General features: G+C 41.8%; 1 protein-coding gene across 14 annotated transcripts in view; it reads right to left on the bottom strand.

Annotated features, from left to right (window-relative positions):
* LOC118096848 (disintegrin and metalloproteinase domain-containing protein 2) overlaps positions 1-14,136 on the bottom strand; it is a 272,336-nt gene that overhangs the window by 209,279 nt on the left and 48,921 nt on the right. For 8 of the 14 annotated variants that reach the window (XM_088657638.1, XM_088657636.1, XM_088657633.1 and 5 more), the window contains one exon: positions 12,949-13,029. In XM_088657638.1, coding sequence (XP_088513764.1) covers positions 12,949-13,029 — 81 coding nt within the window. Of the gene's footprint in view, positions 1-3,893; positions 4,006-12,256; positions 12,440-12,948; positions 13,030-14,136 lie in introns of those variants that run through there. The other 6 variants (XM_088657634.1, XM_088657641.1, XM_088657643.1 and 3 more) reach the window with 3 other exon arrangements.

Raw genomic sequence — 14,136 nt, 5'->3', positions numbered from 1 at the left:
CTGGCTCCTTTCTGCAGCCTCCACCATAAGGTTCCGCACGGAGTTCCGCCTCTCGACGCCACTTTTCTTCTTTTCAGCAAAAGACCTGCACTTTCACTTTTCCCGGGGGCGGGGGCGGCGTTTTAAGGTGCCAAATCCCCCTTTGATCTGACCACCGTCTCCAAACTTGCTCTGTTAACCACAGAGCTCCATTTTTTGTGACTCATCTTCAGGGGCACCCAGACCAGAAGTCTGCAGAAGATGATTGTTGATGACCCCTTTCCTGCCTCTCTTCACCTGGCCGGGGGGGGGGGGGGGCTGCCTGGCCTCATAAGGATTGCTGCTGTGGTTGCTGCCCAGCAAGGACTGGGGTATTTTGGGGGACGTTTTGTTGGGAGTTTTGCTGTTGTTACTGATATTAACTGATATTAACTTTTTGTATCTTTATTTTTATGTGGAAATTGTTCAGTTTGATTATGTAGTTTTTAATGTGTTTTATGTTTATAACTACTTTGCTATATTTGTAATTATGTAAATCTTTTCATATGGTAAGTCACCTTGAGCATTGGTTTAACTGTGGAAAGGCAGCATACAAATAAAATGATACTGCCGATGATGGTGATGAAAAGGAGCCTCTTTGATTTTAGATCTGGTCCTAACCAATAGTGATGACCTGGTTATTGGGGGTAGAAGTGGCAGGATCATTAGGTGGGAGTGACCATGCTCTTCTGGAGTTTATTGTACAGCGGAAAGGAGCAACCAATCATACTAAGACTCAAATTTTAGACTTTAAGAAAGCCGACTTAAGAAAACTTAGGGAAACGCTGGGTGAAATACCATGGACAGCAATACTAAAAGGGAAGGGAGTTCATGATGGTTGGGAGTTTGTTAAAAGGGAGATATTAAAAGCACAACTTCAGGCAATACCAATGAGGCAGAAACATGGAAGATGCCTAAAGAAGCCAGGGTGGCTATCTAAAGAACTTTTAACTGGGGGGAGGTGGCCAACCTATCAAGAATTATTAATAAAAGAAAATGATCAATGGCATTTGAAAACATATGATAAGATCAAAGAGTATTGCCAAAGTTGGTTACACTATAGACAGGTTCAAAGCATTTTTAATCTACATAAGGAAAACGGTTTCCCGGAGAGAGAGTCCAAGCTCCAAGAATTAATAATCAAAGATGGGGAAAAACCTTTGGGGAAGATGTATAAATTTCTATTAGAAGAGGAATTAAAAGATGAACTGACCAAGAGTGTCATGATAAAATGGGCCATCGATGTGGGGAAAACGATTTCGGTAAACCAATGGGAGAAACTCTGGAGTGTAGACTCTAAATTCACAGCATGTATGTCTATTAGGGAAAATATATTAAAAATGTTTCATAGGTGGTATGCCACACCCGAAAAAATTGCCAAATTTTATAAAGTAGGGGATGGCAAATGTTGGAAATGTAAAAAGAAAATCGGAACTTTTTACCATTGCTGGTGGACCTGCCCAGAGGTGGCTAACTATTGGAATAAAATTTATGAAAAGATTAAAAAAATGCTAAAATGTACTTTTGAAAAGACCCCGGAATTATTTTTGTTAAGTCTTATTCCCCCCACCATACCCAAAGATAGAGTGAATATTCTTTTATATGCATGTGCCGCAGCTAGGATTCAATTGGCAATGAAATGGAAAGGAGATGCAATACCTACAACTCAGGAATGGCAGGAAAAATTACTCGAATACTTGAAGATGGCTAAATTGACAGCTATAATTAGAGACGTACCTAGGCAGAGAATCATGAACGAATGGAGATATGTACAGGAGTATATGGAGAAAGAGAATCTAGAGTGTAATTTAATGTTGTGCTTAGAGTAAAGAAATCGCAAGAGGAGAATTCAGGTTTATATGAAATTATTAGTTATGAATTGTGTTTAAATGTAATTTAGAACTCAGCAAGGGATAAATGATATATCCAGAGACGCGTGTTATAAATAATAGGAAGCAATTTTTATTTATCTATTGTTTTTTTTTCTTTTTTCTTTTTTTTTCTTCTTTTTTTCTTTTTTTTTTCTTTTCTTTTCTCTTCTTTTTCTTTTTTGTTCTTTCTTCTTCCCTCCACCTTTCCGTGCTTTAGAGCCTAGGCATTTTTATGTTTAGGTTAGAAATATCTTTTCTCTTTCTTTTCCTCTTTTCTTTTGAACTCTTATTGCATTTTGGTTTGTACTTGATTTATATATGTGTTTTGTATTTTGGAAATTTCTTGAATAAATTCTATTTTAAAATAAAAAAAAATAAAAAAAAATAAAAATAAAAAAAAAATAAAGAACTTTTAACTGAGTTAAGATTTAAAAGGGATATGTACCAAAAATGGAAAAAGGGGGAAATCACCAGAGAGGAATTCAAACAAACAGCCAGCACGTGTAGAGACAAAGTCAGAAAAGCTAAAGCACAGAATGAACTCAGGCTTGCTAGAGAGGTTAAAAGCAACAAAAAGGGCTTTTATGGGTATGTCCGTAGCAAAAGGAAGAACAAAGAAACAGTGGGGTCACTTAGAGGAGAAGATGGTGAAAAGCGAAAAGGGGACAGAGAAAGGGCAGAACTCCTCAATACCTTCTTTGCCTCAGTCTTCTCCAAAAAAGAAAACAATGCCCGACCTGAAGAATATGGAGCAGATGATTCAGCAGAGGAAACACAGCCCAGAATAAGTAAGGAGGTAATACAAGAATACATGGCTAGTTTAGATGTATTCAAGTCTCCAGGGCCAGATGAACTACATCCAAGAGTATTAAAAAAACTGGCAGAGGTGATTTCAGAACCACTGGCAGTAATCTTTGAGAATTCCTGGAGAACAGGTGAAGTCCCAGCAGACAGGAGGAGGGCAAATGCCGTCCCTATTTTCAAAAAGGGGGAAAGAGAGGACCCAAACAATTACCGCCCAGTCAGCCTGACATCAATACAAGGAAAGATTCTAGAGCAGATCATTAAGCAATCGGTCTGTGAGCACCTAGAAAGGAATGCTGTGATCACTAAAAGTCAGAATGGGTTTCTGAAAAATAAGTCATGTCAGACTAATCTGATCTCATTTTTTGACAGAAATACAAGCCTGGTAGATGAAGGGAATGCTGTGGATTTGGCTATCTTGATTTCAGCAAGGCCTTTGACAAAGTGCCCCATGATATTCTTGTATAGAAGCTGGTAAAATGCGGTCTAGAAAATGCTACCATTCAGCAGATTTATAGCTGGCTGACTGACCGAACCCAAAGGATGCTCATCAATGGCTCCTTGTCATCCTGGAGAGTAGTGACTAGTGGGGTGCCACAGGGTTCTGTCTTGGGCCCAGTCTTATTCAACATCTTTATCAATGACTTGGATGATGGGCTTGAGGGCATCCTGAGCAAGTTTGCAGACGACACCAAATTGGGAGGGGTGGCTAATACCCCAGAGGACAGAATCACACTTCAGAATGACCTTAACAGATTAGACAACTGGGCCAAAGCAAACAAGATGAATTTTAACAAGGAGAAATGTAAAGCACTACACTTCGGCCAAAAAAATGAAAGGCACAAATACAGGGTGGGAGACACCAGGTGACATCAGGTGAATGACTGGTGGGTGGTTAACCCCACCTGTCAGACTTGGCTCTGGGAGGTAGAGAAGATAAAGATCTGGCCAGATCCAGTTTCCCACTCCTGCAACAGACAGGGAAAATCATTTCATGGTCAGCCAAGACAATCAGCAGTTTTCAAGTGGTTGGGTGTTGGAGAGCTTGGGATGGCCTTACTGAGCCATCACAGACACCTCACATATAGCCCTCTATCTGCCTCCACATGATATATTGTTTAAAACTCATTCTGCTTATGGAGAAATACGAACTAAAATTAATAAAGTTGTTTTTAAAAACAAACCAAGAAACCAACTCACCACTTCGGAATGTGCTGTCAATGCTTCCACCCAAGCCTCCTTTTTCTTCAATTGTGCAGTCAGGGGGGGCCCATCCCATATTGCAGTGGCAATTTCCTTTATTGTTGCATACCTGGATTGCATGGGAAGGGGAGGAAGGAAGCCACAATAATTTATTTACTAGAGTCCAGATTTCCCAAGATAGCTCTTTCAATGTTTTGGATTACTGCTCCCAACAGCTGCAGTCAACATGGCCATGCAGAATGGGGCTCAATGGAGTTGGAATAAAAACAAAACAAAACAAAACAAAACAAAGATACTTATTCCAGAGCCAGAGTTGGGGGGGGGGGCTAGCTAGGTTTTTTTTTTTTGCTTTGTGTGAAGCCTCCAGTGGGGCACCATTGAGACTCCCTGTCTGTGTGTGTGTGTACACAAATGTGGGTGGGTGGTTGTGCCAAACTGGGTCTTTGACCCGGGTGAAATACAGCCTAGTTTTGCCCCTGCTTATTCAAAGATATTCAAAACCATTACAAAGTATCTTTTTATATGCTAAAATGAAATAGCTACTTAATCTAAAAAATAACAAAGGCAGAAAGGAGAAAACAAAAAGTAAAGTAAAACCTAAAGAAAGAGAAAGAGAAAGAGAAAGAGAAAGAAAAGATTAAGGAAAAATTTAAAAAGATAAGAGGACTTCCTGCTGCTATATACACAGTATTTACTCATTAAGATCCAACTATTCTATTTTCTGTCTTCTGTAAACTAGTTTTTCCCCCCAATCTTCAAATCCAAATTTTACAAGTTCATTTTCTCTTCATGCAAAAAGTCCATAAGAAATTTCCAATGTTTTCTCCAATTAAACATGTTAACTTTCCCATCTGAACCAAGTCATGTTGCTTTAGTGGATAAGGCTGCATCTTTCCATCTTTGGGCATATAGCAATCTCCAATAATCCCTTTTGAGTAATCTTCCATAATCCTTTTCCAGTTGTGTAACTATTTAGCCTTAAAAAAAGAATTCTGACTTCAACTGAATATTAACCTGTAAAATCTGTATTTGTATGCAATTTTTTAAAAGCCTTTTTACATGTCCACCCAATATGAAAAAAGTTCTTGGCATTTCCAGCAAACATTTAGTCAAGGAGGAGTCGGTATACTTTACAAAGTGTTTTAATTCTGACTTCCGGTTTCGCTCGTCGGGAGGATGGCTGACCTGTTCCATCATCTCCGACCCCCATGAGGAATTCGGCGGCTGCTAGGGGAGTAAAGCAGTCTCCCCACCCTCCCGGGTCTTGACGGGAGGGGCCGCTGGCCCGCGGATGCCCCTTAACCCACCCTTTGAGGGGTGGGGGTGTCTGGGCTGAGCACTCATGGGGGCCGGAACTCCTGGAGGCCACCCTGTTCGAGCGCGATCTCCATGATTAAAGAGAAATAATTGGATTTAAATTCATGCACATGCTACAAAAGAAGGGGGAGAAGATACTGCCAGGAATTTTCAGCTGCTGAGTGATAAGAGATTCGAAGGAGTATTACATCAAGAAAAAAGAATGATGGGGACGGAACGAAAAGGGAAGTGAACTTTTTATTTTTATAACTTAAGATGTACCTACCACCTTCCCGGACGGACTGCCTTATTATTTGGAACAAATGAGAAATGGAAATGAACTGTGTGGCTATTGGAATTTATATAAATAGAAGATTATTAATATTTTTGGATTATTAATATTTTTGGAAGCTGCTTTGTTAAACTGTAAGAGTAAAACCTTCCCAGTCAGGTGTGCTTACGGGAGCCTTATTGGAGCCTGCCTGGATACCATCTAAAGTGGATTTATGACTTGTGACACACTTCGAATTCGAGAGATAAGAGCGGCCTAATTGAAGCCTCGGGAGGCAGAGTGCAGCTAAAGGGCGAGGAGAGGCATAAATCTGTTATAAGAGATTGTGCATAATTGGGACTGGTTGTTCCCCGCCTGAAAAAGCTGTATCTCTGTTATTAATGGACTTTTTGAGGAGAAGATGGAATATGATCTGAGTCTTCTAAGATGGCACTTGCTTGTGTTTGACTGTCGACGCGCCTGAAGAGGCACCCCAGATAAGAGGAGGATTTATGGGGAGGTTAGATTGGACAAAAAACCCACAGAGGAAAATGATTTTGTGTTAAATCTTGCTTGATGTTTATCTCAAAAGCTGGGACAAAAGATAAAAGAGAAGATAATGTTTAGAGGGATTGTTGGGAGAAGATCAGGGCTATTACGGATTACGAGGAAGATGTTGACATCAGGATCAGGATGGCAGTGCGGACAGTTATTTAGAATCCCCAGATTTTGAAGCATGGGAAGTTAAAATTTTTTTATGATTTGGCATAATATTTGGCTTAATTGAGATGTGTTTGAATAATTTGAAATAACTGATGTGATATAATTGTGTTTTAATTGGAAAATCTAATACAAAAGTATTTTTTTAAAAAGAAAGTGTTTTAATTCTGGAGTTCACCAAATCTGATTCAAATTTAGAGGTCTCAGTAAAAAACCCTTTTGTTTGTCAATTTTGAATGTCTCAAATAATTGGTGATATTGAAACCAATAAAAAAGGCTCTCTCTTATTTCCCTGAAGCTTTTTAATTTCAATTGGTTATTATTGAAATAGTACTTTATATGTTGGCCAGGGTACCTGGGTATTTTTTTCTCTTGACCGTTTTTGCCTCTATTGGCGAGCAGGTTTTTATACTTCTCCCAAACCATAATTAAGGATGGTTTGAAAAATTCCTATAAACTTTTGCTTTCCCATACACTAAGTACGAGTGCCATCCCCATTGATTATCATAACCCAGCGTCCACCACTCCTTTAACCAGGCGAGGCAGGCCGCCTCATAGTACAATTTCAGGGAGAAGCCTCCTCTGTCTTTTATGTCAATTAAAATTAAATGTTTAATTCTAGGTCTTTTACCTAACCATAAAAAATTGGAAATTTCTTTTTGCCAATTTTTGAGGCAGCCCACTCCACCCAATATAGGGATCATTTGAAATAGAAATACTAATTTTGGGAGCACGTTCATCTTTATAATGGTGATCCTGTCCAGAAATGACAATTTCAACCTGCTCCAAATCTCAAGATTTCTTTTGATCTCGAGCCAAATTTTCATAGTTATCCTGAAACAAATTTATATTTTTAGGGGTAATCCAAATGCCTAAATATTTTACTTTATTGCATATCTTTAGGCCCAATGTTCTTTCTAACCCCTCCTTTTCAAAATTTGATACATTTTCACCAGCAATTTTGTTTTCAGTTTTTGTATTCAGTTTGAAGCCTGCCACTTATCCAAAGTCTCTAATCAGTTCCAGCACTCTTGACAAACCTTCTTTAGGATTTTCTGTCATAATGAGTAGGTCATCAGCAAAGGCCTTGAGTTTATATGCCTTATTCCCCAAGGTGATTCCTTTAACACGCTGGTCTTTCTGTATCTGGATATTCAGAACCTCAATTGCCAGGATGAATATCAGGGGTGACAATGGACACCCTTGCCGAGCTCCTTTGTTTATCTTACATTCATCCGTGATTTTGCCGTTGATGATTAATTTAGCCGATTGTTCCGTATAGATGGCATTTATTCCTTTACAGTCCAATTTCTTGTATTAAGTTTTTCATAAACTTCTAGGAAACATGGTCAAAAAACCTTTTTGGCATCAAGCAACATTAAAGCAGCAGGTTTATCAATTTTATAATCTAAGTATTCTGAAACATTAATTACATATCTAAGGTTGGATTGCATATGACGTCCTGGAAGAAATCCAGTTTGATCTTTATGAATTAAGTCATTTAGGACTGCTTTTAGTCTGTTTGCTATGATGTCAGTAAAGATCTTATAATCATTACTAGCTGGCCCTGCCACGCGTTGCTGTGGGTCATCCCTGTGATTTCCCCCACCCTGTGGTGATCCATGACATATCCTGCCCCTTCCCCCCACCCCCAGCTTATCCCTGTAATTACCCCCCTCCTCCCCCACCCCAACTTATCCCTGTGATTCCCCCCTCTCTGTTCCAACCCATTACGTATCACAACCCCTTCTCCCCCCACCCCGGCTCATCATTGTGACTGGTCCCACTGTGTCCTGACCTATCCCATCCCCTCCTCCACCAACCCCCACCCAGGTGAGTCAGTACCTCTATTCGGTCTAGTCTGTAAAGGGTTTGGCCTAGTATGTAAACGGGAGGCAAGTTGTTGTTGAAAGGGAAGGTTTTATAGGTGTAGTACCAGTGTAGGAGGTGGGAAGGGGTTTGAATGTGGTGGTTGTTGTGTGTGTGGTGGGGTGTGTGTGTAGTGTGTTAAGTTTGGTTGAATGGAGGTTTTGAGATGTTGTGTTTTAGGTGGTTTCTTCTTATGTGGATTGGTTGGTTTTTTTGGGTTGTGGGGGCTGGTGTTGGTGGGTGGTGTTGTGTTTAGAGTGTTGTTTTTTGTAGTTTTTGGCTTTGCTGATGGTGGGTACGAGGCTTGGGGAGGCTGTCGTGTTGAAGTCGGTGGTTTTGGGGTGTGACCTCCCTTAGATGTCCTCGTTGGAGTTGTTATTGGTGTTGGTGGGGCCTGGGGTGCTTTGTCTCAGAGGGTTAGTGTGGTGGGGTCCATTTTGTTTTGGCGTTGGTGGCGGCTGGGGCTGGGCTGACCTGTGGTTTGTCTGTGGTGGAGCCTTTGGGGTTTGGCCTGCCTCGCGGGGTTGTTGGTGAGGCAGGAAGGTTCAGCTTTTGGCAGTGGTGCTGGAGGGGCAGCAGCAGGAGAGGGTCCTGGCCTGCCACGGGGTTGGTGCTTTGGCGGCGAGGTCCGGCTTATGGGCAGCAGCGGGCATGGGTTATGGCCTGCTGTGGGGTTGCTGCTTTGGTGGGGAGGACCTGGTGGTGGCAGCGGTGGCAGCAGTGGTGAGGTGCATTTTTTGGCATCGTCAGGGAGTGGCGCAGGGTTTGTGTGTAGAGGGTGGGGTCTGGGCTGTGTTGGCGGTGGCAGTGGGGGCCGTGGGGCCTGGCTTGCCTTGTTGGATTTTTGTTGGGACGGTGAGGTGCGGTTTGTGGGGGCGGCTAGGGGGGGTTGGCTAGTGGGGTTTTTGCGGCGGAGGTCTGGTTAGTGGGGGCGGCGAGGGGGTTGGTTAGTGGGGTGTTTGCGGCGTTTGTGGGGCTCAGCATATCTCCTGTTGTCTGGCTTTGAGGGGTAATGGCTGTTTTGGCGGTTATAGCATGTCGGGGGCGGGGGGTGACTTCATGATTTGGCCCTGCCCTCAGAGATGCAGCTTCTGGCTTCTTTTTCCCAGCATGCACTTTAGGGTGAGTTGTGACTTCTTGAACCCGGGGTTTTGTGGGTTTTACCTGGCGCAGGTGTGACATCTGTCTTAGCAAACTTTATAGGAACCTTCAGACATTCGCTTTGGAAGTTGTGTCAAAATTTGAGCACAATTGGTCAAGTGGTTCTGGAGAAAAGTGGACACAAACCCACATGCCCTTTTAACATTTTTATATATATAGATTTAACAAGGCGATGGGTCTATAGTTTGCAATACTTGAGGGATCTGTTCCTTCTTTATGAATGAGGGTGATGAAACTTTCCTTCCACAAATTTGACAACTTTCTGTTTTGTAAAAAATCATTCTTTGTATCTTTCAGAGATAAGAATAATGATTCCTCTATTTTTTTAATATAATAAGCTGCCAGAAGCCCATCAGGGCCCGGATTGCTTGCTATACCTCTAGAACGGTTATTGTCGAGTTCAGTGAAGCAATTTTCTCCTTGGGGATTGTAAGTAAATTATTTTTCTTTAAATAATCAGCTTTTTTTGGTTTTTTCCTTTCTTTATATAGTTCTTTATAAAAATTGGCAAAATTCTTACTTATTTCTTTCGGGTCTTCAATCCAGATTTCATCAACTATGATTTTATTAATAATTCTTTCATCCTGCTTCTTTTTTTAATTGCCAGGCCAAAAGTCTGCCTGGCTTATTCAGAGATTCGAAACTTCTATGCTTGAGCCATTTAATCTGCCACTCAATTTCTTCATTTATAATAATTGAAAATTGAGTCCGTAGGATATTTATGTTTTGCTTGATTAGTTCATCCTCTGATTTTTGAAATAAATCCTTTTCATTCCTTCGTATTTCCTCCCATATCTCCATTTTCTTCTTTTCCTTCACTTTCCTTTGGTAAGCATTCTGTTGGATAAAGAAACCCCTTTCTTTATCCAACAGAATGCTTACTCTGTTGCTTTACTCGCATCCCAAACCATTTTTATATCCATTCCTTGATTTAAGTTAAATTTAAAATATTTTTCTAAGGTGTGCTTGGCCCTCTATACTATTTCTTCATCATTCAGCATGCTCTCATTAAGTCTCCATCTTTTGGAGTTTTTCTCCCCTTCCTTAAATTTAACCTACACTGGGTTGTGGTCAGAGATCGTTCTTGGGTGGATTTCAACTTTTGTAATATCCTATATAATAAAGTCGAAGTTGTCCCTGCGTCCAGTCCCTGTGTCCCGTTTTCGCGCTAATGCGCATCTGTCCCGGGGACACAGGGATTGGACGCAGAGACTGGACCGTTTCCCTAACCGTATCCCTGCAGCCACCAACCGCCAATTTTTTTTTTTTTGCCTCACGCACGCGGTGGGTCGCGTTCCTCTTCCCGCCGAACTCACATGGACGTAGAGCGCGGCGGCCGCCTCCGCTTCCTGAGCGGGAGGCTGAGGGCGGAGGCGCCTCCGAAGAGCCTCTCTGGCAGCTGAACTGCCCGCAGGCCAGCCAGGAGCGCCGCCCTGAGCTTGCCAAGGGCGCCCATGCCGCTCCGCGCTGCTCTCAGGTCCCGGAGATCTCTTCCAGTGCCTGACGGGCGGAGGCGGCGAGGAGTCCGCCCATAGCGACGGGGAGGGCAGGGGGCGGGAGAGGCTGGCCTCGACTGGAGCTTCTCTGGCCCACGTTGCTTTTCACACGAGCGCGGTGGTCTGAGGGCGGGAGGGGGAAACAGGCTGCTTGCCTCCCTCGGCCCCCGGACAGCTCGGAAACCTTCCTCAGGCCTCATTCTGCCCCCTTCGGAGGCCGGCTGGGGAAATGCCTCGACGACAAGCGGGGCTCACGGCTTCCCCTCAGCCCCCTCTTCCCTTTGTCTCGCCTCCCTACCCCCTTTTCCCAGCGGCGGGAGCGGTGCTCGCTCCGGAACTCATTGTCGGGCAGCAACACCTCTGAGCGTGTGCAGAGTGCCCACACTTTTCTAGCGCCCGTTTTCTAAACGGGCTGAATGACACTAGTTACATAATAATTCTTTAGTGGCCCAGATCACATCTATTCTTCCTGCTGATTTATGGGGATCCAAATAATGTGTAAATTCTTTATCTAGTGGATGCTTATACCTCCAGGTATCATTCAAATTCATGAGATCTATTAGATGAAAAAAAAAAGGAGGTTGGGAGCTTTTCTTGTCTTGATGTTGTTGTTTTTTCCTTTTGATGTTGTTTTTTCCTTTTCCATGTTCGGATTGACTACCCCATTAAAGTTGTCTAAAATACCCCCCCCCCGGAACTTTTATTGTAAGGAAAAAGAAGGTACTTTGTATCATATGCAGTGGGAATGTAGGGAAGTCAAAAAGTTTTGGGAGATGATATATAATGAATTGAAAAAAAAATGTTCAAAATGACATTTGTAAAAAAGAAACCAGAAGCATTTTTGTTAGGGATTTTAGGACAAGACCTGCCAAGGAAAACAAAGAACTTATTCATGTATGTATGCTACAACAGCGGCAATAGTATTGGAAGAATGACGAAATCCCAATGAAAGAACAATGACAAGAAATACTGATGCGTTATGCGGAACTGGCAAATTTAACATATAAACTTTGTGAGAAGGACAACCGTGACTTCAAGGAAGAATGGGAACTTTTTAAAAATTATATAAAATAAACAACAAAAGGATTTGGACTCCTTGGCAGGTTTTGAATAAACATCCACAAATTTATTAGTAGAACACATGATAGATAAAGTAATGATATGTACAATTTTATAACATGCAGAGAATAATATGTATAAACAAACCAGAGAGGGGAGCTGAGGGAAGTCTTTGGAGTGTGGGAGAGGGAGGGATGGGAGGGAATAAAAGGGCGAGAGAAGCAATTGGTTATACTGATTAATAATATGTTTTGCTTTAAAAAAAGGAATACTGTATATTCTATTAAAAATATTTTTTTAAAAAAAGAGGTAAAAAATTTTTTTTATAAAAAAGAGGTAAAAAATAATTTAAAAAGTTTGGAACAGGAACATCATCCTGGGCAATATATTCATCTTTATCACAGAAATTCAACCCAGCAAGAACAGTTTTAATTTCCCCCATCTTTTAACCTCCCAAGCCTGGAAAGAAAATCCTTCAATAATATTCAGTCTCTCTGACGAAAAAAGCTTTATACAAAGCACAAGTGGTTAATCCATTGACTCAGCTCCTTGTCCGAAGTAGCCTCCCCCCCCCCAAAAAAATGCCCCAGACAATTTTAAATATGTTAAAATTATTAATATGTGAAATTAATTCACATTAGAGGGATTCTGATATCCATTTCTGATGAATTCTGATATCACGTATCAAATCAGAACACAGGAGCTCAGAATCCTTAGTCCAGACTCAAGCTATGGCAAACACAGACCACTGGATACATAACAACCTAGGGACCCAAGATTGAAGAATACCGTACTAGAGGTCATTAGGCTCCCGGCTCCACCCCTTGACCTGTCCCAGGTTACACCCCTGATTTTATCCAGATGTCAGAATTTTAGAATTCCAAAGGTTAGCAGGTGTGATGGGAAAACACCAGAACAATCTTTTTTTTTCTTTTAATGTTATAGGTATCTGCCCACCAGCATTGACAACAGGATTCTTATTCTATATTTATATTATTTCATATGTTGCTATCCCTGTAACTTGTCTCGTTCTGGCTGAGTAAAGAGATGCAAAAATTGAATAAAAGGAAAAGCTGCCTTTCCCAAGTATCCCTGGGGAGGGAATGACTGTTAAACGTATTTGCAAGGCAATATGCCACACATCTGATACTATTAGGAAAATAATGTTTCTTTTACTCACTCCTTTCCTGTTGCACTTTTTCACTGGATCACAAGTTGTTTTTAATACAGACCTGTCCACACACTTCTGGGTCATGCAAACCTAAAAAATAAAATTGGGACCACTTCAGGCGAAGAGGCAGCCACATGGAATAATAGCCATGAGAGACCTTTGCCCTTTGAGGCTGGACACACATAAGTAACTTACAGAGGAGGCTGGATGGGAGACAAATTGCATGCAGAGGGAAAGAGGGGGGTTGTACACCTTTTCCATACACCCCTGTCATCTCCATTTTAACAGGTAATATGCATTTATTGGGGGTGCGGGTGGAGCCTAGGGCTTGCTGATCAGAAGGTCGGCGGTTCGAATCCCCGCGCTCCCGTTGCTCGGTCTCTGCTCCTGCCAACCTAGCAGTTCGAAATCACATCAAAGTGCAAGTAGATAAATAGGTACCGCTCCAGCAGGAAGGTAAACGGCGTTTCCGTGCACTGCTCTGGTTCGCTAGAAGCGGCTTTGTCATGCTGGCCACATGACCTGGAAGCCGAGCGCCGCAACCCCAGTCGGTCACGACTGGACCTAATGGTTAGGGGTCCCTTTATTATTTCTATTTGTATGCTGCTTTCCTACATAAATGTGCCCAAAGTGGCTCAGAACAGAACAGCGTAAATGCATATCAATACAGTGGTACCTCGGTTTACAACTTAATCCGTTCCAGATGTCCGTTCTTAAACCAAAGCATTCTTAAACCTAGGCATGCTCTCCCATATATAGTAATGAAAAATGGATTAATCTGTTCCAGACTATGAAAACCAACCCCTAAAACAGCAATTTAACATGAATTTTGCTATCTACGGTAACAAGACCACTGATCCATAAAATGAAAGCAATAATAAATGTTCTGTACTATAAAATAAATAAGACAGTATTGTAAAAGATAAAAATTAAAATTAATTTCCCCCCTTACCTGCACTGATGGTAGCCATAAAACGAAAAACAAGCCATAGTCACTAAAATGAAAAATTCACACAAACAAAAACGCAAAAAAGCACCAAATATCACCTCAGAACACTGCAGTCAGAAACAGAAGGCTTTAATTATGATTGGGGGGGGGACATCAGATGAGCAGTGCAAGGGCAGAAGTGGGAGGAAAAAGGTTTAAATTAAAATGGGGGGACACAAACTAGCCGCGCAAGGGCAGAAGCAGGAGGG

This window comes from Zootoca vivipara, chromosome 14 (assembly GCF_965207765.1).
Source record: "Zootoca vivipara chromosome 14, rZooViv2.hap1.1, whole genome shotgun sequence".
In the NCBI taxonomy this organism is placed as follows: domain Eukaryota; kingdom Metazoa; phylum Chordata; class Lepidosauria; order Squamata; family Lacertidae; genus Zootoca; species Zootoca vivipara.
The sequence above is the reverse complement of the archived record's forward strand: the minus strand, read 5'-3'. Positions and strand labels throughout refer to the sequence as shown.